Here is a 21,434-nt window from a genome sequence, read left to right on the forward strand (position 1 = left end):
GGAGCAACGGAAGCGCGCGCTCCAACGGGAGCTGCGCGAACTACGGAAGGAGTGGACGCCGACGCGGGACCGGAAGTGGCGCGCAAGCAACGGCCACGACGGCTACGACCAAGGGGGAGCTTCCCTCGAGATAGGGAGCGTTGCCAGCGAGTCGGCGGCGAGCCACCCCCGAGGCCCCCACAGAGCGCCGAAGTTCCGCGACCTAGCAACCTTCCAGGGGAAGAGCCTGCGGGAGGCGCAGGTCTTCGCCGCTGGGGCAGACCGCCGGTTCCGTATCGATGCGAGGTCACAGTACCCCACGGACCAGAACAAGATCGACTACTGCGTCCTCGCCTTCGGACCGACGCCGGCAGCGAAGTGGGAGCGCCACGAGCGCCGCGAGGGGCTAGGGAACACCACCTGGGCGGAATTCAAGGAGTGGATAATGGATTCCATCATCGACCCCTCGAACCGCACGTTCGACGCCATAACGTCGTACAACGAGGCGAAGCAAGGCGAGACCCAATCGGCGGAAGATTTCGCAGCCCACCTCGACACTCTCGAGCTCGAGCTCCAGATCGAAGACGAGGAGCTCCGGAAGAACACCCTCTACGCAAAACTGCGGGAGGAGGTGCGGCGTGAGATCCTGCACAGCGACCAAACCCCCCCGAGTTACGGGAAGGGGAGGGCGACGAGACCACCTGGTTCGAATCGGCTACGTACCGGTACCGGTCCGACCCCGGCCAACGGGGGGAGGAACACGACGTGACCAAAGTCACCAACCACCAGCAGCCAGAATGAGGCGCAGGCACAGGCACAGGAGCGCAACGGGACGAAGACAGATCACGGGGGCAAGAACACTCGTATTATAAGCCCGAAGGCCAAACTAAACTACGCCGAAGGCGGCAGAGACAACAAACACGGGGGCCCGTAGGCAAGCCACGCACAAAACACCCCAGAACACCCACAACGCCCTAGACCATGCCACCGCCCAGAAAACAAACGCCCTAGGAGCAGGCGCAGCGACGGTGACGGGGGCAGCCCGATCGTCCACCCAGCAAGGGGCAGCACGAACGACCACCCAGCAGACCGTCACCGGCCTACCCCCGCTTCTTCCCCTTCCCCTTCCTCCCACCCGCAGCGAGAGCAGCCATGCTACGCTTCAAAGTGTTAGCAATCGGAGGAGCCGAAGGTCAAGGATGGGAGGAGGAAGGGGGAAAACGTACCTGCATCTGGCGGAGGACCACCAGCGTCTCCTCCGAGTTGCGGAGGAGGGCGGCGCTCGTCTCCGCCGCAGAAGGCGCCACAGAGACAGCCACGCGAACCTCCGCAGGGAGGGCGGCAGCAGCAGCCACGATGCGGGCGCGGAGGCCAATGCGGACGCCACCCACGGCAGCGCCGAAGTCCGACTGCAGCGCCAGCAGGTCCCGGACGGAGGCGGCGACGGCAGGAGGGATCTGCCCAAACTGAGCGTTAGCTAACGCTCCGCAGAAAAAGAACCCAAAAGGGAAACCAAAACAGAAGACCAAGACAAGAACCGGACCGGAGACTCACCGGGACGCACTTGTCCTTAAGACGAGTGCAGCGCGTGCACTTCGTCGAGGAGGCGGGGAAGACACACGAGAACTCCGGCGACTTTGCCAAATACTTCGCGCAGCGCAGGCAGCACACGCAAAGCAGCGCGCGGTGAGGGTCCCCGCCCTCGTCCGAGGACGAGTCGCCGTCGGAGGACGAGGACGAAGTCCCACCAGCCACCGAGCCCTCCTCAGGGGACTCGGCGCGCTTCCTCTTGCGGGAGGAGCGGCGCGGGGCAACATCTTCCTCCTCGGAGGTCTCCTCGACCGGAGACGTCGGGGAAACGACGGGCGAGACAGGAGCGGCAGGCGTAGTGGCGGAGGAGGTGGGAGTTACGGCGGGGGTCGGACCAGGGACGGACGGGAAACCGCCAGATTCTGCCAAACATGTTAGCCACGGCCCAAGAACCCATCACCTACCACAAAGAAGCCTAGGAAACACGACGAGAAACCAAAAGATGGAAGGAAAGGACTCACCAGAGCGCACGGGGGCGCGGAAGGAGAAACGGGGGGCCGGGACGGGGCGGGGAGGCGACCCGAACGCCACCCAGCCAGATGGAGCTCCAGAACGTTAGGAAACGCCCAAACGAGGAAACGAAAAAGGGGGCACTCCCTCATGGTGGCCGTGTGGCCGGCGACGGAACGGTTCTCTTGCGCCTTAAGGGCGCCGACGGTTTCAGTGCTCTCTTGAGAGCCAGACATGGTGGTGGTGGCGGGGGCAGCGGCGGAGTTAGATGAATTGGAAGGTTGAGGAAGGAGGGGGAGGAAGGTGTTTTGAGGCCGCTTACTCCTTTGTGTGGAGGGTAGGTCACGTGCGCAGGGACAACACGCGCCTACCGCGCGCCTTGAAACAAAGGTAGGTAGGCCAGTTCCGGCCTAGTGCCGTAGCGTCAAAGGCGCGCCCAATTCCGGCCTTAAAGCAGGCCTTGGAATAAAGGAAACGGAGGGATGGAGTAGCTAGGTCACGTGATGCTAAGTTCGGCTTCACGTACCGGGGGCGCAACGCCTATTAACGAGCCGCCCCCGAACCGACGGCGGGCCGCTAATGACCAACGCTGTTCCACCAAGGGCTGCCACCGAAGCAATGGCATGTCCGTAGGGCCCCGGACTCTAGAGGGGGGAGTGTTGTCACGGGTAGGTTAAGAGGAGGTCAGTAGGAAGGGGGAGCTGGTTGCGGTCCCGCGTCGGAGACGTCCCGCTACGGTGCCTCTAGCGGCCTAAGGCTGCTAGGGGGGCCTTAGGGCCTTAGGCTGCTATTAGGCTGTTGTCGTGGCTCCGACTCGTAACCGAGACGGCGGGGGCCCGACTCCGGGGGAGTAGATAAAGTAGCTGAGCCCCCTACTAGGAAGGGCTCAGAGATTAGTTTGTTGAATACGATACTGGCTACTCGAACCTACGGTCTTAGCACGCTGTCTACCTAAACCCTTACAATTGATCATATCGAGAACAACTCCATGTTGCTTCATCCAAGCTTTCCCGAGAATGATAGAATGTTTTCCCAGCGAAGTGATGAATAATGGACATAGGCTTTCCACATGCTCTCCCACTTGTAGTCGAGGATATATAGCATGTGTGATAGCAGGGGCAGCCTCTCCATTGAATCCTTCAACTTGTTTTGGCTTCACAAGTTCGACTGGGGCTATCCCTTCGATTTCACATATTCTTTCTGCATCAGCAGCATTAATGAAGTTTCCACCTGTGGCACCAGTATCGATCAATGCATGGACAATAGCTTTGTATTTTCCTATTCTACAAGTAGCTAAGAAAGGGGTGTCCGGATCAAAACTGGATCTCGAGGAAGAAGCTGCAATTCTGGCTGCACTGCCTCTAGTGATGACTTGTCTAGAGGCTATTCGTTTTCCGAATCGATGATAGACTCAGCTGTAGATACCTCATTCACTTGAGCTTTGAGCTTCTGGGGACAGTCTTGAGCTCGATGTCCATTTTGTCAGCATATGAAGCATTTCCCAAGTTTCATGAGCATTTCTTTTGCTGGATCTTGATGCGGTGGTCGATACAGCTTCTGCATCTTGTTTTGCATGTTCGAATCCATTGTAGGTTGAGGGATTGAAGTTCGAAGTGCCTGGCCCTGATTTTGAGTTTGGCCCATGTTGTTCGAAAATGACTTTGGCTTCCTTTTGTCTTCTTGTTCCTTGATCCGCTGAATGTTCTGGTCGATGAGCATGCATTTCTTTGCAAACTCGTGAAGTGTAGTAGCTCCAACTTCAGCCACTAAGGCTTTCTGCATCTGTTGGTTGACTTTGAAGCGCAAGTCATCCAGCAAAGTTTCTTCAGAGTAATCAAGCTCTGTCGTGAGCCTTTGGAACTCAGCCCAGAACACTGCAAAGGTGTTGTTTCTCTGATACAGCTTTCGATACTCAGTTTGAGCTGTGTGCCTTCGATCGGGATCACTGAAGACTTTTTCCAAAAGTTCGAGAATTTCTTCTGCTGTCTGCAATTTGTTTGTAGAGTTTGGTCGAAGCCTTGGATTGACATGTCGAACTGCCAGTCCTCCCAGTCGACTCTGAATGTAGCTCATTTGTAAAGTCTGTGTTGGAAAATGATCAATGTTGGCTTCGAGCTTGAGGCGAATTTTCACAACCCAGTCTTCAAATGCTGGCTCTATCCCATCTGTGAGGATTGGAGGGTCTGGAATCCGAGCTGACAGTCGACTGTGAGAGTGGTGTCCTGGTTCATTCTTCAGAGCTTGTTGGGTTTGCTTTTCAAGATATTTCTGAACTGTTTGTTGCTCTGTGATTTGTTGCTCGTTGCTCTGGATCAGTTCCTGTAACTGGAGAATGGCATCATCCTTTTCAGCCAGTATCGAATTTGAGTCCTCTGCTAGGGCCAAATAGTCCTGAAGAATGTTCTTGTGCAAAGTCCATGCCATTTTCTGGTTGGCGACAGATAGTTTCTGGAATTTGTCAAAGGTTTCAACATTCCATTCAGCCTTTTCATGTCGATTTGCAAGTATAGATTCATGTCTCTCTTGAGCTGTTTTGCCCAGAGTGTGAAGGAAGGTTTCGGATTTGAAATTAGGATCATGAAGTTCATTGGTTTGGTTTGCAGAGCTTGGAATTGATGCTCCTTCTGCCAGGGATTCCTGGTCTTGTTCTGGATCATTTCGAGCTGCCATTGCAGCTTTTTCTTCAGCTGTATAAGCCATAGCGAGTTGCTATTTCAATTTCGGTTTATATCGTCAAGTCAGAAACATATTGCCAAAGGCCCTATTGTGCAGTTGTTGGCCGTAGGAGCCACTTGAGAGGAGCGCACTTCCCTCACAGTTATATCCTTGTCGAGGGGGCGTTGTAAAAGGTCTGACTTGCGAAGGTGGTGTGTGTGTGTCGAGCTGACTGTCGAAAGCCAACTTTGAGGGGTTGCCTCGAGATCGTCCTGGAATCGACTTCAGGATAAGGTTTCTGGTTCTGGGGTTTTCAAAGAGTGGATTTCGATTTCGATTTTAGAAGAGGGTTCAGCTCAAAGAGCAGGAAAAGAGGTATAAGAGAGATTGAGTTTTATGTCACGGTTCACCAAGGCATAGGGCGCCAGTTGGGTATTATGAATTAAACTCAATCTAGAGAAGAAAGGAAAGAGAAGAGGAGCACTCGAGCAGTGGCTCAATCTATATACAGCTATGTTGTTGTGGAGTGAATTCTCTTTAGCGAGACCAGTTCTGAGAATTCACTCCACAACTGAAAACTTCGCTCCAACCCCGGAAAGCTCCCCACACCCCTGAACCCCCACTCAAGCTGCAAGGCGCACTTGATATCGTAACACCTATTAGCAGGGCTAGATGAGCCTCACTAGCTCTTACCTAAGCCTTGTATAAATGTTAAGTTCAAAAGTCATGTCCTATGCTAAAAAACGCACATTACATAAATATAATTATTCACTCTCAGCCCTCCTTATTCTTGTTCCCGCCTTTAAGTTTAATAACTATCTTGATATAGTAGGGTATTCTCTTAATCTACGCCTAGATTTGCAGCTATAGGACGTCTCCTAACAGCTCTCCTACGACTATATCCCTTATAGCTGGCTTTTTAGTGCCCCTTTTCATGTTGTTCTTCTCTTCATCTAAGACTATGCATTGTCTTACTTGTACAACAGTCTATAGCCGGTCTTTTCTACACTCTTCTATGGGAATAACTTTAGAAGGAGAATCTTCTGTTAGTAGCGATTCTATCCCGCCTCCTTTCTCTCGAGTTAATTTCCTGTTTTTTTGATTCCATCTCCACTATTTTTTGGTTCTAGTAAATTCTATAGTCCTATCCGTTAAATCCCGTTTGTAATTTCCTATTGCTTATGTATAATTGGCTCTATTTCCTTATTCATCTCTTGAATTTTTAATTTAGCTTCTTCTCTTTCTCGTTTGGTTTCTAGTATCTAACAGTAGCACGGCCCCTTATCGTATGAGAAACATGCCTAACACATGAACTTAGAGTATCCCTTCTACTGTTCTCGAATGCAAGATCGTAAAAATGCCTCTTCGACTTTCTGCCAAATCTAATATCCTCCCTATCGATGGTTTAAAACAACAGAAGTTTCATCAGACTTAAGTGTCTAATTTTCGTAGTTAAGGCACCGCTGTAGCTGTTGTTCTCTCATTCTCTTCGTTAATCTAGGCTTCCTCGTCGATTTCGTTTTCTGATATCCTGCTATTTTCAAGATTTGCCATATAGTAGTAGTTGAAGAAATATCGAAACATTGATACTACGTTCCCCTACAATATAGCACAAGTTTTCTCACGGCCATATCTATCTCTACGGGTTCGTAACATCACCATTTTATGCAAGGCTTGGCACTACTAGCTCGGACACGACTTTTGAACTCGACCTCCGTACGACCTTCGACGTCACAGCGCGCGCGGCGGCGGCTTCTCGTCGCTCGTCCCCCCAGCTCAGCTCTTCACGACGTTTCAGATCGCGCCAAGCCGTTTGGGGAAGGGGCGGCGCGGCGTTGTGGTTGGTTGGCCTGGCATCCAGCTTGGATGTTTGTTGGACTATGTTAGTTCGCCGCGGAGGTGGCAGAAAGCTTCCGGGAGGCGATCGGGTCGGGGGACTTTGGACCCACGAGCCGGGGCGCGAGGCGGGATGGGTAATGGGTTACTTTGCCACCTCAGATTACACATATTACACATGCGGGGGGGTTGGACGCGGACTGGATTGAGGCGGTGAGCAAAAGTTGGAAAGTTATTCAGGGAAGTGGGAAATGAGCGAGGCGAGCAGGGCTGGTGCCGCGTCCCGGTGGCAATCACTGCACTCCATCAGCCCCCTTTCCCAGATCCCTCCCAATTCTGCAGCGGCAATCAGTCAGTCTCGTCTCAGCTCATGTCATTACCTCTCCCACCCCCCCGCAGAGCGAACATGGGAAGCTGAAAGGACCTGGGGCATTGCTAATAGTCTGACGCCACCACATACGTAGCTGGGCGCACTGCTCATCACCCTCCATTGGGGGCTCCATTGGGAGGGGGGATGTGGTATGGTGGTATTTTCCGAGATCTGGGGACTACCAGGGGGGCGGGGCCAATGTGTCGTGTCCGCACTGTGCATTAGGGACCCTGTATACATATATGCATGGAAGCATTCGTCGAGCTCCTTTTCCCATGGCTGCAATTGGACGCGCGCACAAGGCAGCTGAGGTGCGAGGGTATATGTAATACCATATAGATGCCGGTATGGTATATATCCAACAAATTCCACTCTTGGTTGATTAATGCAACTACTGTAATGCAATTACTCGTACGGGGTACACGGCACACACACAGGCAGGGGCGGACCCTCGATTTTTTATTGTGGCCAACTGCAAATAGCCCCAGTAGTCCAATAGTGCGCCGCGATGCGCGTCCATGCCTTATTATGTTACTTCGGCCAAGCTAACTCACTCTTGCCCTACTAGCTTGGTCCCGGCAGTGAGTTGGACAGACTGGGCTAGTATGGATCGGCATGCAATGTTACCAGTGACCACGCACCTGGACTGCCAAGAGACGTGTAGTATCCGTGCCTGTATCCCTATTCCATCTGGTCTTTTGTGTGGTAGCAGTCGTATCCCAGACTTCTCAGGGGATCGCTGGGGGAAGGATCGTGACAAATGCGCTGTTGGAGAGGGGAGGAACTGTTGCCTTGGGGTGGGGGTCATCCCTGCGTTACATCTCCTGCGCTGATGGCCATGAGAAGGGGGATCTCCTCATCTCCCGGCGGGGTGATGGCCAGCCGGAGAATCGGGAGGCTCCCTGAGTTTGCTATACTACATCACCTTCCGTCTGCGCTCCGGCTCCAGGACGTTGGGTGAGCGCCACATGATCTGCTGCATGCCAACCGTTGACGCCGGGGCCTGCACAGAGCTGACGATTCAACCCGGTCGCGTCTCTGGTCGTACATCACATATCATATTTCCCAACAACGAGCAGGGCCAGGAAGAGATCACGCTGAGCTCGCTCAGGCGGAGTTGTCCGAGAGCCCCCATCAGTTGGGGCTCTTGGCATACGTAGGCCGCGGTGGTGGCCAGCGAGTCGCCTTGCTCCTTCCAAAACGCTGTCATATTACACTGCCGTGGGCCAACACCTAGTACTGGTCGCAAAACAAACGCCAGCAGGGGGGAATTGAGACATACGGGGCCGACATCCACGCCGGCCACTGGCTGGGCATGTATCGGTGACATACTGAGTCGTATCAAAGTTGGGTAGCGCGATGCGATACCCAAAGTTGAGATGAGACCCAAATCAATTGGAGACATGATTTGGGGGGGATGGGGGATCCGCTTCGATAGAAGCCCCGCTTTCTTCATGCGCCGCGGCCCCCAACAAACAACATGTCGCCCCGGTCCTTGTCTGCCACGCTCCGTAAGGATATGTGATCTGGAATTTGCTAGAGCACTGGGACCTGGAGGCGCCACTCTTCAAGGCTTATCCCCTTATGCAGTGCAGTATCATGTTGTGCAGCGGTATCATTTTGTGCAGAACTGGATTTTTCTTTCTTTCCCTTCCCACTGGCTGACCCCTTAGCATAGGACGGGGAACGGGGGCGGCGGCATTCCCTATCCAGCCCAGCCGAAACTGATATCCGTATGCGCGTGCACAGCATCACATCCATCTGATCTTCTGCCTTATGACTGACCTGTTTGTTGGCTTTCTCAGCGCGGGCAAACGGATGATAGGCGCGGCTAGGGGAAAATTAAAACCTGGTTACTCGTTGATTCCCTTCAGCCCTTGGGTCCCAACAAGCGTCAGCTGATGGAGGGAGTCTGTACTTCTGCTGGGCCGTTCAGTGCTGGCTCATAGAGGAGTTGGATTGGGTTATTTCTGGGGATACGAGTTCAGTATGGTACAACAAGGAAAGAGAGAAGCTGACAGGAAGTCACATGGGCGCCTTCCTTCCCACCTGGTTACTGTTTTCTGGCCATTGGAAGGAGGAAGGAATCTCATAGCACGGAAGGACATCACGAACGCTGTGACACCGCTGGGGAGTTACTCGAGTAGTGATGTTAGAGTGGTGGTGTGTGTTAGTAGTGTTAGTGGTGTTAGTGATGTTAGGGGTGTTAGGGGTGTTTAGTGTTGTGAGTTTAGTACAGACGATACAGGGGATACAGACGATACAGGGGATACGTCACCGGCGAAACCTTCACATCCCACAGTAATGTCACATCTCCACCAACGCACCAACCCAACTCATGTACCTCACTAAGTCTGTCTTGTGTATACATATGCATCAGAGTTCAATGCGCTATCCTCTAGTAGCATGCATGCTGGCCGTATAGTGGGGGTTTCTATGGGTATCCTACATAATTCTACGTACGGGTAGAATCTTTCAACTCAGCCACTCATTTTCACTTAAATGCTACTTACTAACTTCTCCACCCCAGTAACAGACAAGTCGCTGATCTCAATCCCTGGTCAAAAAACCGAAGAAAATGAGGAAAGAAAGTGCTGTCGTCCGGTCAGGGCTTCCTCCTCTACCCCCTCTACCCCCTCTACCCCCTCTATCCCCTCTATCCCCTCTACCCCCTCTACCCCCTCTACCCCCTCTACCCCCTCTACCCCCTCTACCCCCTCTACCCCCTCTACCCCCTCTACCCCCTCTACCCCCTCTACCCCCTCTACCCCCTCTACCCCCCACCTTCTTCACCCTCAGAATAGCCCCCAGGGAGGAACGATACTAACAGAGTGAGTGATCCCGGCCGTCACATCCGCTCGGAACGCCCTACCAGCTGAGCTCACCGCGTTCCCACCCCCATTGCCTGTCTGCCTGTCTGCCTGTCTCCTGCCTCCTGCTGGCCTCCACTCCCATCCGCTCCTCCCTCCACCGCAATGTCCGCCCCGACATCACTAGACCTGGTGATTATTTCCCATTGGCGATGGGCACTGTCACACATCCATGTTGACACCGCCTGCACGGCCCCGGGGGTAACCAGCCGGCAGGGACACCCCGTTCTCAGTCACAAAATGTGGCCCTTGTTTCCCCGATAAGATGACATCCATTTCCACCTCAACCCTTTTTTTTTTATTTGTGACCACGCATGGCGATTGATCTTCATACTCTCCAAGATTCTCCAGCTTTCTCAAACCCCGCCATCCACCTTTCATCTTACTTGCGCCCGGCATACTGCCCATGACTGAGACAGTCAGGATCTACTGACGATCTCCTGCATGGTTCGAGTGCTCATCTGGGAAGACAAGCCTTTATAATCGCCCCATATAGCAAACACCAGCCCTATATGAAAGTCGCCTTCCTCCGCACAGATACACATTCATCAACTAGCCATTCATTACCTCTCGCCACTCTTCGTCTAGTTCACATTCACACCTTCCCTTCATATCCCAGGAGTAGACCTCTCTAGATTGATCCTCAACACCGTCATCGTATTTCTCACATGAAGACAATGATGGACTCAAAGCGGCCAGGCACGATGGGAGCCTCCAAACCCTTCCCCGCGAAACAGCTGTTCATTCTCAGTAAGTCTTCAGAAATGGTGCTTCAATGGCCTACGCGGGCTTTTTGCCTAGACGCCCTTGCAATGAGATAGCTAACATGCTCAACAGGTCTCTGTCGGATATGTGAACCGATAGCCTTCATGTCGATTTTCCCCTACATCTACGCCATGATCGAGTCCTTCGGGTTTGACCATAAAGACCCAACCATTTCCATGTACGCCGGGGTGGTAACAGCCGCCTTTACCTTCGCGGAATTCTCGTCGGGCATGCTTTGGGGGAAGCTCAGTGACCGGATTGGTCGGAAGCCAGTACTTTTGACGGGTCTTGCGGGGACAGGACTGAGCATGCTGGTCTTCGGATTCGCCCCAAATATCTACGTAGCGATTATTGCAAGGGCATTGGGTGGTCTACTGAACGGGTAAGATACTCGTAATCCTGTCCTTCCTCCAAATTCTAACATATATGTGGCAGAAATATAGGAGTCTTGCAAACTACGGTGGCAGAATTGGCTACCGTGAAGGAGCATCAGCGTCAGTACCGGTTCGCTAATATGTCATTCTCACCATGCTAACTTGCCGACAGCCCGTGCGTACTCTATCATGCCATTTGTCTGGAGTCTAGGGTAAGTTTTCAGAATCCATACTTCTTGGACGCGCTAATTCTGAAACACAGATCGATCTTGGGGCCTGTTCTTGGTGGTGCGCTCGCAGAGCCATGCAAACACTATCCTAGCCGATTCCCACCAGGAACCATCTTCGAGCGATTTCCATTCCTCTTGCCCAACCTTTTCTGCACGTCGGTGGTGGTACTCGGCGTCTTGGTTGGATTCTTCTTTCTTGAAGAGACGCATCACGAGAAAAAGTACGAAAGAGACGTCGGCTTGGAGATGGGCAGACGCATCTTCGGGGCCTTTCAACGAACAGAGGACGTGAACGACCTTAAATCCGAGAAGAGCATGGCGTTAATGTCGGAGACCGAGTTATTGATTGACGACTTCGAGCAATTTCCATGGTATCAAAGCACCGAAGGATCACCGCAGATCCCGGTCACAACTCAGCCAGAGATTTTAGACATCATAAGCCTCGATAGCAACGACTCAGAGCCGGAAAAAGAAGTCCCGTTGAAGCCGTTCACGAAACAGATTATCCTCAACATTGCTGGTTACGGGGTTCTAGCTTAGTAAGTCCACAGCACTGCCCCGTGAACGTTCAAGGCTAACCATGATAGCCACACCATAACCTTTGACCAACTGCTCCCCGTCCTCCTTGCCCACCCCGAAACAAAAGATACTGTGATTAGTCTACCCTTCAAATTCCTTGGCGGCTGGGCAATGAACACCAAAGATATCGGTTTTATACTAATGGCACAAGGCGCTTACTCCATGTTTGCGACCATCGTCCTCTTCCCCTACGCAGTCAAACGCCTGGGACCTCTCAACCTCTTCAAACTCGTCGCCTTCTCCTACCCCATCCTCTACATCGCAACGCCCTACGTCATTCTCCTCCCCGAACCCTACCGCCTCGTCGGCCTCATCCCGCTGCTCGCCTGGAAAACCACATTCGCCAACTTCGCCTTCCCAGCCATGAACATCCTGCTCGCCAACACAGCACCCTCTCTTCTCCTCCTCGGCACCATTAACGGCGCCGCCTCATCGACAGCGAGTTTCTGCCGCGGCCTCGGACCCATCATTTCCGGTTCGCTGTACTCCCTTGGTTTCCAAGTCGGGTACTTCGGCATCGTATGGTGGTTCACGGCACTTATTTCCATGGCGGGCGCCGCGATCGCAATGAGGATGTCAGAAAAGGGCTTTCGCAAAGACGTGGAGGACGTGGTTGCCGACGAAGAAGACGCCGTCGTATGATAGATCCGCCCTATGATATCATAGACCCCATCGGGCCTGGCAGAGGCTACCGATGCCGCCAGCTTGGGTAGCGCTTTTTATGACGAGTTATGAGATTCTTTTATCTGATTGTCGTCGGATTTTTTTTAGAGGCGATAGCTGCAGCTGCATTTTTGCGCGCGCGCCCGTTCGCAGATTGGCGATTTGTTTTGTACTTTTTTGTGCGCTTTCTATATACCATTGATATGTTTTTTTGGGGGCGCGATGATGATGACCCAAGAGCGCAGAGCTTTTTTTCTCATTTTTGGGATGGGATGGGTGGGGGTGGGGAATATTATGACAGGGTATCATGGATACGGCGTATGCAGGCATGGGATGAGACAGACCCGCGAGACTGGAGCCGGGTGGGGGATGGGAGAATGGGAATTTTATGAATTATGCTATGGCTATATGGCTGTCTGCAGGGAGTTTGTGCTGGCGTTGGGGCAGGGGGTGAATAGGATGCGAGATTAGGATCCTGTCGTTCATAATAGATATGTTAGATGGAATGGTCGCAAGACTGGGTTCTTTTACACAAGGATGTGCTGTGTCTTCATGCCTGTGCTTGTACTTGTGGCCGTGTATGTGTGTGAGTGGTGGGAGTTGTGTGGTTATTATATTTCCTTATTTGTTGCTGATTTTTTTTATGGTTGGAGATTTGATAATTAATCGAATTATGCGTGGTGACAAGTAATAATGGGTGGGATGTCGCGTGAGATATTTTGTGCACCGGACAGCGACGAGGATCACATCTTTCCGAGTGTTGGGAATGTGTTCTTAGTTGGTATTTAGGGGGATTATTTTTTGATGCTAATCTCTCAGTGACGGGAGATGGTTTTGGGATGTTGTTTCTCATCTCATAGCTTGAGTCCTAATACTCAATTTCTTCAGATCTATCTTCTCTTCGTCGAAGAGTGCTTGTTAGTTATAATTTTTTGCTCATCTTTCACGGGTTTTGCCTGCTTTCTCTTTTGCGTTAAGATTTCGCCTCTTGCTTTCCGATCTCGCCCCCTCTGATATATCTTACGCACTTCTTCTGATTATCCGATCTCTCCTGCTTTTCCCCTCTTCTTACTTTCCGATCTGTCCACTTTCTTCTTTCTTCTTCCACACTCTGCTCAACATACTTCTGGGCAAACTCCGACTCTACTCCTTCAAACTCTTCCACCACCTCATCTACCATAAACTGGCCTTGCTACGTCGGCGCTACACTCATCATCTTCTCACTCGTCGGTGCACAAATTCACAAAGAGACCCAGTCCTTGTCTAGATCCAACCCTCACTCACATTTTAAGGTATGAACAAATATAGCTTAAAATGGGATCGACCACTAATGGATTATCGGAAATTAAAAAGCCTAGGCTTGAGGTTGAAGATAGTCAAGACTATGATATTCGCCGATAAGTACTGGATCGACGAGTTGGACGACCGAGCCTTGTCGCTTTTGATTCGCTGCGACAGCGCTATAACTCGATATGAAGAGATGGAGATAGTCACTTCTTACGTGGTTAAAAATTCTCCGCTGGCCTGTAATGTGCGGCCCTACTTGGCCTACATGTGGGCATGAGATAATGCAGAGCGGCAGTTTCTACAAACATGACCATAGCCACTCTCACTACGACTCCTTCATATCTGATCCTCACTTTGTTTCCCAGGTTTTCAGCACGATGGCGACTGGATGATTCAATCACTCTTTCATCATGAAGCAGATCCGGCCATGTGATTTTCACATCCATGAGCTAGCAACTGCATGCCCATACTCAAATATTGATGGGTTCACTGGCGTGTGGTGAATATATTACAGAGCCAACAGAGCGTAGGAGGTCGTCTTTACAGACCACAAAGATGATGTCTCTAAATATACCTTCAGAAACACAACTCCATGTCTGTTGTGCCAGATCCGCTTCAAACGTTTTGGCATACAGCCCATATTTTTGGAACCTAGTCCAAGTATGAAACTCATCACGGAATGTGCCAGGTAGACCTCTCTGCGGAACTGAAACAGTTCTCGCCCACAATTTTGCAATGGGCATTATTATGGAGGCACTCAAAGCGATCTACTACTCCTGCGATATTCAGCCGCTGGAGAAGTTCACTCGAGCCACAACTTTGTACTGCAAGATACGCGGGAAATCCTTTACCAGAACAAATTCCAGCTTTTTTATTCCAATTTTACGCCATTCCAAACGGTCATGATTTGACGATTTCACGATTTCCATTATTACGGAGCATGGAGGGGGGATTTAATACTTTTCAAATATTTTCACTTGAAGGATTGATTTTTACCGAGGTTATGCGGGAAAGTCTTTCACTAAACAATATTCATTTTTTTTTTCATTTCAATTACACGGCACTCCAGACACATATGCTCTGGAAATGAGAGATCAGAAGTCACACTTTCAATCAAGACGACTGCAGTGGCTAAACCAGGTCATCCAACCCACGACGACAACGTCAATGGCCAGTTTCTCACTTCGTTCTCGACAGCATCAGTTTTCAAAATGGCATGGTTCTTCACGGTTGTCTTGCAGCGAGGAATTTTCCAACAACATTCCAGCTCTCCGACTTTGCATCTTTGTATTTGGGAAGGGAACTACTCAACTTGCAGTGGACATGGTTCAGTATATCCAAATAGGGGATGGATACTTATGACAGACAATGGACTTGAGTTATGAAATATATTTACTCCCTAAAATATTCTTTCACCATGAAATCATATATGCATGCAATTACGGATTTTGAAAGAATTGCGTTTTAGTCCGACAGTGTTATGAATATCTCTAATCTAAAGTGTATGATAGTTGTTTCTATCTCTGCATACGCCAAAAACATCATCGGGGCCCACAATATAGCCACTCACTCGAAGTCCTGTAGCTTGCCTATGAATCAATTTCCCGCCACGCTCCCATCATGCAGGTCGCTCAATATCATCCGCCCCCGATGAATCCCTCTATTTCTTCTCAGCCACCTCCCTAATCTCCTCCCCCGGCCCACTACTCTTCACCCCATCCACATCCTCATCCACCCCCTCCTCCCCCCACGGCCCACTACTCTTCACCCCCTCCACATCCTCATCCACCCCCTCCACATCCTCATCCACTCCCTCCTCCCCCTCCCCACTCCCCACACTACTCGCCTTACTCACATCCGCCGTCTCCGCCGTCTCGGTCCTCAACCCCAACTCCCTCCCCTTTCCCCGCACCCCCTTCCAATCCGCCGCCCTCATCTCAGGAACCTCACTCTCCACCCCCGGCTCAACCACCTCCCTCCCCCCACGATCCGCAAACCTCCACACCACCGCCACGCGATCCAGCGCCTTCGTCCCCTTCCTCAACGACCCCTTAATCCCATCCATCTTCTCCCACTCAATCTCAAACACGCCGTCCTGGTCCGGCTTCCCGCCCTGCTCGGGACCATTGCCTTCGAAGAACGGGTTGAACCACACGTGCGCCACGGAGGTCACCATCGTCATCCCGTAGCGCGCGCGGTGCCGCCGCTCGAAATCAATATTGATGTCGCAGCTCGGCAGGATCAGCGGCGAGGAGGGGCGGAAAATGACGGCCTGTCCGCCAGCTTCGGATTCGGGATCGGGTTCCTTGCCCGTCGCGGCGCGCTGGATAGCAGCTGATGCGGACTCTTTTTCGGATTTGGCAGCGAGTCCGATTTTCGGAGCCAGCGCAGCGGGCTTGTCGACGCTGGGACTGCTGTTGTTGTTGTTGTTGGAAGCCGGCTCGCTAGCGGTACTCGTTGGTTCGTTCTCGTTGCTGTATGTGCCGTTGAGGGCAATGGTGCGGCCTTTGGAGGGGGCGGCGGGGGCGGGATTCGCCATGTCGATGACCCAGTCTTTGAAGCCTGAGCCGCTGGGTGGGCCTCCCTCGACTACGAGTCTCTCTTCCTTACTGAAGATATGCGCTGACTCAATCTTCTTGCCTTCTTCGGTGTAGATCTCGATGCCGACTTTGACGCCCTCGCGTAGGCCCCAGGTGTGGACTTCAATGATCTCGACTAGGCGCTCGGTGTATTTCTTGCCGCCTGCCGTCCAGCGAGACACGTAGTCTACGTAGCGTAGTTGCGAGGGGATCGATACGCCCTGCCCGAAGCCGGAGCGCATGCGTCGCTCTGTGAAGCGTACGAGTGCCTCGGCCTTGCTCAATCCGCACTCGGAGATGAGGTAGGAGCAAACCATTGTGCCGCTGCGGCCTTTACCAGCCTTGCAGTGCACGACTACCACGCGGCCATTGCCCGACTTCTTGTCTAGCTTTTCCGCTGCCTTGGTATCATCTTTCTCCGCTTGTTCCGTGGCTTCCTTGCTCGCTCCTTCGGCTGCACTGTCCGTAGCTATATTCGCCTTGCTCTCCTTCTTACCGCCCTCAGTGAGCCAGTTCCGCATACTCGCCATAACCAGCGGCACAATCGCAAACGGCGGGGGATGGTGATCGGGAAACGGATAATGGCGGACCTTTTCCCTCACCTCCTTATCCGGGTACCCCGTCCCCTCGGCCCTGAACTCCCAGATGCACCAGTCCTCGCCATGGCTCTTGTCGAGGAAGGCGACGAGCTTGTCGAGGGGGTTGCGGTATGCGAGTTGTGGGTATGTGCCTGAGGGGCCGGAGGTGGCTATTATGAATGGCGTCACATAGCATAAGTCGAGGTTGGAGTCGGCGTGTCGCGCGCGCGGGCCTGCGATGATTTGGCGCAGGAGGGAGGCCATTTTGTGGGGGGTGTCCGACGTGCGATTGCGGATCTAAATAGCGAATGGGTCGATGTCTTATTGAACCATTATGGTCATATAGAAGCAATTCGTAGTTCTGTTTAGAGAGGCAGCTGGGTGTTGTATATATATATGTTTATAAGATGTTTATATCCAGGGCCAAGAAAGTTTGGCCAGGCTGGAAGTTGATCTTTTGACTGTCGTCATTGCTGGAGGATTCGGGCGATAAGGCTGAACGAGGCTGTGGCCCCTCTTGACGATTTAAGGGGGACACAGGCGTGGGTAATATAAAGGGAAATCCATGAAAATTATGAAAATTATGAAAATTATGAAAATTATGGTTGCAGCAGTCAGAAAGGCGTCTGGTGAAAGGAAGCTGTAGATATATCATTTCTTTATTTACCTTTATACTGTTTATGGGGGGTCAGGATGATTTTTAGACACAGATTGCCAACTCCGGCACTTGTTGGGAAGATTACGCTGTGGGATCTACGTAAGACGATTCTATTTTTATTAGGAGAAGCGACAAATCGAGACACAGCCACCATTACCAAGCCCGCATCCAAAACATTGAAACTTCAAATACCTCCCCTTGTCTCCCTCCTCTTCATCATCACTCCTCTTCATCATCACTCCTCTCCATCTCTGTACTCCTCATCACTACGACAACTTCTGACTGACGTCGTAACAAAACACACATCTCTCTCAGCATCACCACCAGCATCACCACCAGCATCACCACCACAACCACCACCACAACCATCAACCCTCCCCTCTCCAAAATGACAGACAAACCCTCCGGCGCACCACCCCCTTACGGCGGCTCGCCCTATCCTCCCCAACCCGCCCACCTCAACCCCGGCCCCGACGGCGGCGGCGGCTACTACGGCTCTCCCTCACCACAACCCCAATACGCCTCCCCCCAACCCCAATACGGCGCCCCGGCCCAGGGCTACTACCAGAGCGGCCCGCCCCCGCAGATGGGATACCAGCACCAGGGTCCACCAATGGGCTACCAACAGGGGCCGCCGATGGGATACCAGCAGAATCCGCAGCAAGATGATCGCGGAAACTCGAGTGGTGCGGCTGGTGGCTGCTTAGGTGCTCTGTGCGCTGCGATGGCTTGCTGTTGCTGCTTGGATATTCTGTTCTAAGACGATGTTTGATGGGGTGGGGTTTACCTGATAAAGACGGCGTTTACGGATATTGCGGAATTTCGATGGATTAGAAGCCGGGCTCAAGACGGGGGGATGGACGATGGACGATGGACGATGGACGATGGACGATGGACGATGGACGATGGACGATGGACGATGGACGATGGACGATGGACGATGGACGATGGACGATGGACGATGGACGATGGACGATGGACGATGGACGATGGACGATGGACGATGGACGATGGACGATGGACGATGGACGATGGACGATGGACGATGGACGATGGACGATGGACGATGGACGATGGACGATGGACGATGGACGATGGACGATGGACGATGGACGATGGACGATGGACGATGGACGATGGAGAATCTGTACAGTTAAACTGCGCGTCTTGCTCTTTGATTGTTATTATTAAGGCATTGTATAGACCCATGAGAGAGATTTGAGACTTGTTGGTGAATTCCTAATTAGGCAAGTGTTCTGCCGTAGAGCGTTCTTCTGCAGAGGTTCTCCTACTATTCACATTCGTCACTGTTTACACTCAAAGTCTGTATATACTCGACACTGCATGCACAAGACACTGAACACTCGACACTGAACACTCGACACTGAACACTCGACACTGAACACTCGACACTGAACACTCGACACTGAACACTCGACACTGAACACTCGACGCCTTCTCAACAAAGACAACACCTCCCAAACCCTCTGTACAAAACGATATCTTTTAATTCCGCTATATGCCTAAATATTTCAACACAACCCCTCTACACCTTATCAATCCTCTGCACCACAATCGCCGTCGCCGCACCACCTCCATTACAGATAGCCGCAACCCCATACTCCCCCACCTTCAACTGATGCAACAACGTAACAATAATCCTACTCCCCGAGCTCCCCAACGCATGCCCCAACGAAATCGCCCCCCCCAGCTCATTCACCCTCTTCTCCTCCAACCCCAACAGCTTCTCATTCGCCTTAATCACCGCCGCGAACGCCTCATTAAACTCCCACACCGCCACCTGATCCATCGTGATCCCCGCCCGCTCCAGCGCAATCGGCACCGCTTTCGCCGGCGCAACCGGGAAATCAACAGGATCGATCGCCGCATCCGCCGTGCCGCAGATGCGCGCCAGCACGCGCGATCCGACGCCGTACTCGCGCGCGATCGCCGCGTTGCCGAGGACGAGGGCCGAGGCGCCGTCGTTGAAGGTCGAGGAGTTGGCGGCGGTTACGGTGCCGGTGCCGTCGCGGACGAAGGCGGGCTTGAGGGTCGCTATCTTCTCGGGCTTGATGTCGAGGTACCCCTCGTCGGTGTCGATGATGATGTCGCCCTTGCGGCCGGTGACGGTGACGGGAGCGATCTCCTCCTTGAAGGCGGAGGCCTTCCAGGCGTCCTGTGCGCGCTGGTAGGATTGCACGGCATACTCGTCCTGTTGCTCGCGGGTGATGTTGTATTTCTTCGCGGTGGTCTCGGCGCAGACGCCCATGTGGAATTGGTTGTAGACGTCCCAGAGGCCATCTTCGATCAGGCCATCTTTGATATGCTGGTTGCCGAAGGCGGGCTGCGAGCTGGCGCGGGGGAGGTAAGAGGGCACGCGCGACATGTTCTCCATGCCGCCTGCGATCTGGGCCTCGGCGAGACCGAGCTGGATGTTCTGGGCGGCGAAGACGACGGCTTTCATGCCGGAGGCGCAGACTTTGTTGATTGTGACGGCTTCGACGGAGGTGGGGAGGCCGGCGAAGATGGCGGCTTGACGGGCGGGGGCTTGGCCGACGCCGGCTTGGAGGACGTTGCCCATGTAGACGTCGGTGATTTTTGAGACGGGGACTTTGGACTTCTCGAGGGCGGATTTGATTGCTACAGCTCCGAGCTTAGGTGCTGGGACTGTGAGGAAGGAGCCATTGAACTGCTGATGTTAGCATGTGAGAGCCAAGGGAAAGGTGATAACGTCGATGAGAGCTTAAAGAAGGAAATGATATATGCTTACCTTTGCGGTTGGTGTCCTCGAAGCACTGATAATGTATGCATCTTGGATCTCTTGCCTCGCGGCTCCGCTGGTGCTGAAGTGCCTCGACACCTGAGCAACGCGCTGGCCGGAAGCCTGTAGAGAAGACATGGCCATGCGTAGTGACATGACGAGAGCTATGAGACGTAATCTTCCGGGGAATATATATACTAAGGGATGAGGGGTAAGAGAAAGAGAGGTAGAGATTCAATTGTCCCGGCTGGCAGGAGTGAATTGAATCTGATCTGCAACTTCTCCAATTCGGATTACGTCGGGCCAACGTCGCTCGGTAATTGGGTCCAGAAGTATCGGTACAAATAATATGTGCCGTACAGTGTAAAAAGAAAGACTTTATAAGTATAGGTACAATACACTAAAGTCGAGGAGCGGGGCGGAGCGGGGCGGAATAAGCTCCCCCCCAAATCCCTAATCGCTAATCACCACGTGAACCAGGGTTAGAAAATCAATTATAATCATGATTATTTACGTAACGTAGTTCACAAGCGACCCGTCATCCCAAGCGACCCGTCATATTTTTCTTAGTATCGTACATTTGACTTTATAACTAAATAACTTTTTTTTTAAACATGACACATTCGTACGAAGAAAGAAATATGATTCTTGCACTTCAAGTGCTTCAACGAATCCACAATTACAACTTAGTCGCGTTGCTCGAATCTACAGAGTTCCTCGTACGACATTGAACGATCGAAGAGCCGGAATTGTCGCAAAGTATAATACTTTACCAAAGTCTCGAAAATTGACAATATTAGAAGAAGAAGTTGTCGTACAACATATTCTTGAGTTAGATTCACGAGCATTTCCTCCTCGACGCAGTGCTGTTGAAGATATGGCAAATCGATTGCTCGCTGAACGTAACGGCGGACGCGTCAGAAAGAACTGGACCTTGAACTTCGTACGACGACAACCACAACTCTGTACGCGTTTCAATCGAAAGATCAACTATCAGCAAGTTCAATGCGAAGATCCTAACACATATAACGCGTGGTTTCGACTCGTACGAAACATGATTGACAAATATGGGATTCATGAGGAGGACATATACAACTTTGACGAAAAATATCATCTGAGATGGTTGTAACAAATGCTGAATGAAAGAGCAGACCTCGTACGACACAGCAAGGCAACAGGGAATGGATTACAGTGATTCAAGGCATCGGAT

The 21,434-nt window shown here is 52.1% G+C and overlaps 5 protein-coding genes across 5 annotated transcripts; 2 read left to right on the forward strand and 3 right to left on the reverse strand.

The window, feature by feature from the left end:
• Nucleotides 1-1,079: 1,079 nt before the first annotated feature.
• On the reverse strand, nucleotides 1,080-2,255 carry VC83_01924 (uncharacterized protein; the record flags this gene model as incomplete). The annotated part of the gene is made up of 5 exons (XM_024465596.1): nucleotides 1,080-1,139; nucleotides 1,206-1,445; nucleotides 1,534-1,931; nucleotides 1,974-1,984; nucleotides 2,041-2,255. The coding sequence occupies 5 exons, from the start codon at nucleotides 2,253-2,255 to the stop codon at nucleotides 1,080-1,082; spliced, it is 924 nt and encodes a 307-aa protein (XP_024326969.1).
• Nucleotides 2,256-9,696: 7,441 nt separating this feature from the next.
• Nucleotides 9,697-12,633, forward strand: VC83_01925 (uncharacterized protein). The gene is made up of 6 exons (XM_024465597.1): nucleotides 9,697-10,500; nucleotides 10,588-10,897; nucleotides 10,951-11,009; nucleotides 11,062-11,101; nucleotides 11,152-11,658; nucleotides 11,707-12,633. Exons 1-6 carry the CDS (start codon nucleotides 10,419-10,421, stop codon nucleotides 12,338-12,340), a joined length of 1,632 nt encoding a protein of 543 aa, XP_024326968.1. The 5' UTR covers nucleotides 9,697-10,418; the 3' UTR covers nucleotides 12,341-12,633.
• Nucleotides 12,634-15,115: 2,482 nt separating this feature from the next.
• Nucleotides 15,116-17,409, reverse strand: VC83_01926 (uncharacterized protein). The gene has a single exon (XM_024465598.1). The coding sequence runs from the start codon at nucleotides 17,067-17,069 to the stop codon at nucleotides 15,309-15,311; it is 1,761 nt and encodes a 586-aa protein (XP_024326971.1). The 5' UTR covers nucleotides 17,070-17,409; the 3' UTR covers nucleotides 15,116-15,308.
• A 366-nt stretch (nucleotides 17,410-17,775) lies between these two features.
• On the forward strand, nucleotides 17,776-18,373 carry VC83_01927 (uncharacterized protein). Its single transcript, XM_024465599.1, has one exon. The coding sequence runs from the start codon at nucleotides 17,852-17,854 to the stop codon at nucleotides 18,221-18,223; it is 372 nt and encodes a 123-aa protein (XP_024326970.1). The 5' UTR covers nucleotides 17,776-17,851; the 3' UTR covers nucleotides 18,224-18,373.
• Nucleotides 18,374-18,511: 138 nt separating this feature from the next.
• VC83_01928 (uncharacterized protein) lies at nucleotides 18,512-20,549 on the reverse strand. The gene is made up of 2 exons (XM_024465600.1): nucleotides 20,234-20,549; nucleotides 18,512-20,152 (listed from the first exon to the last, which is right to left on the reverse strand). Exons 1-2 carry the CDS (start codon nucleotides 20,378-20,380, stop codon nucleotides 19,010-19,012), a joined length of 1,290 nt encoding a protein of 429 aa, XP_024326973.1. The 5' UTR covers nucleotides 20,381-20,549; the 3' UTR covers nucleotides 18,512-19,009.
• Nucleotides 20,550-21,434: the final 885 nt, after the last annotated feature.

This window comes from Pseudogymnoascus destructans (assembly GCF_001641265.1).
Source record: "Pseudogymnoascus destructans isolate 20631-21 unplaced genomic scaffold scaffold_4, whole genome shotgun sequence".
NCBI classification, from domain to species: domain Eukaryota; kingdom Fungi; phylum Ascomycota; class Leotiomycetes; order Thelebolales; family Thelebolaceae; genus Pseudogymnoascus; species Pseudogymnoascus destructans.

Bases quoted from the DNA above. Each gene is read 5' to 3' on its own strand.
- VC83_01927 (XM_024465599.1), top strand. From the start codon at position 17,852: ATGACAGACAAACCCTCCGGCGCACCACCCCCTTACGGCGGCTCGCCC.
- VC83_01926 (XM_024465598.1), bottom strand. From the start codon at position 17,069: ATGGCCTCCCTCCTGCGCCAAATCATCGCAGGCCCGCGCGCGCGACAC.
- VC83_01928 (XM_024465600.1), bottom strand. From the start codon at position 20,380: ATGTCACTACGCATGGCCATGTCTTCTCTACAGGCTTCCGGCCAGCGC. The intron at 20,153-20,233 runs GTAAGCATATAT...TAACATCAGCAG, and splicing joins CGAGGACACCAACCGCAAAG to TTCAATGGCTCCTTCCTCAC.
- VC83_01925 (XM_024465597.1), top strand. From the start codon at position 10,419: ATGAAGACAATGATGGACTCAAAGCGGCCAGGCACGATGGGAGCCTCC. The intron at 10,501-10,587 runs GTAAGTCTTCAG...CATGCTCAACAG, and splicing joins GAAACAGCTGTTCATTCTCA to GTCTCTGTCGGATATGTGAA. The intron at 11,102-11,151 runs GTAAGTTTTCAG...TCTGAAACACAG, and splicing joins CCATTTGTCTGGAGTCTAGG to ATCGATCTTGGGGCCTGTTC.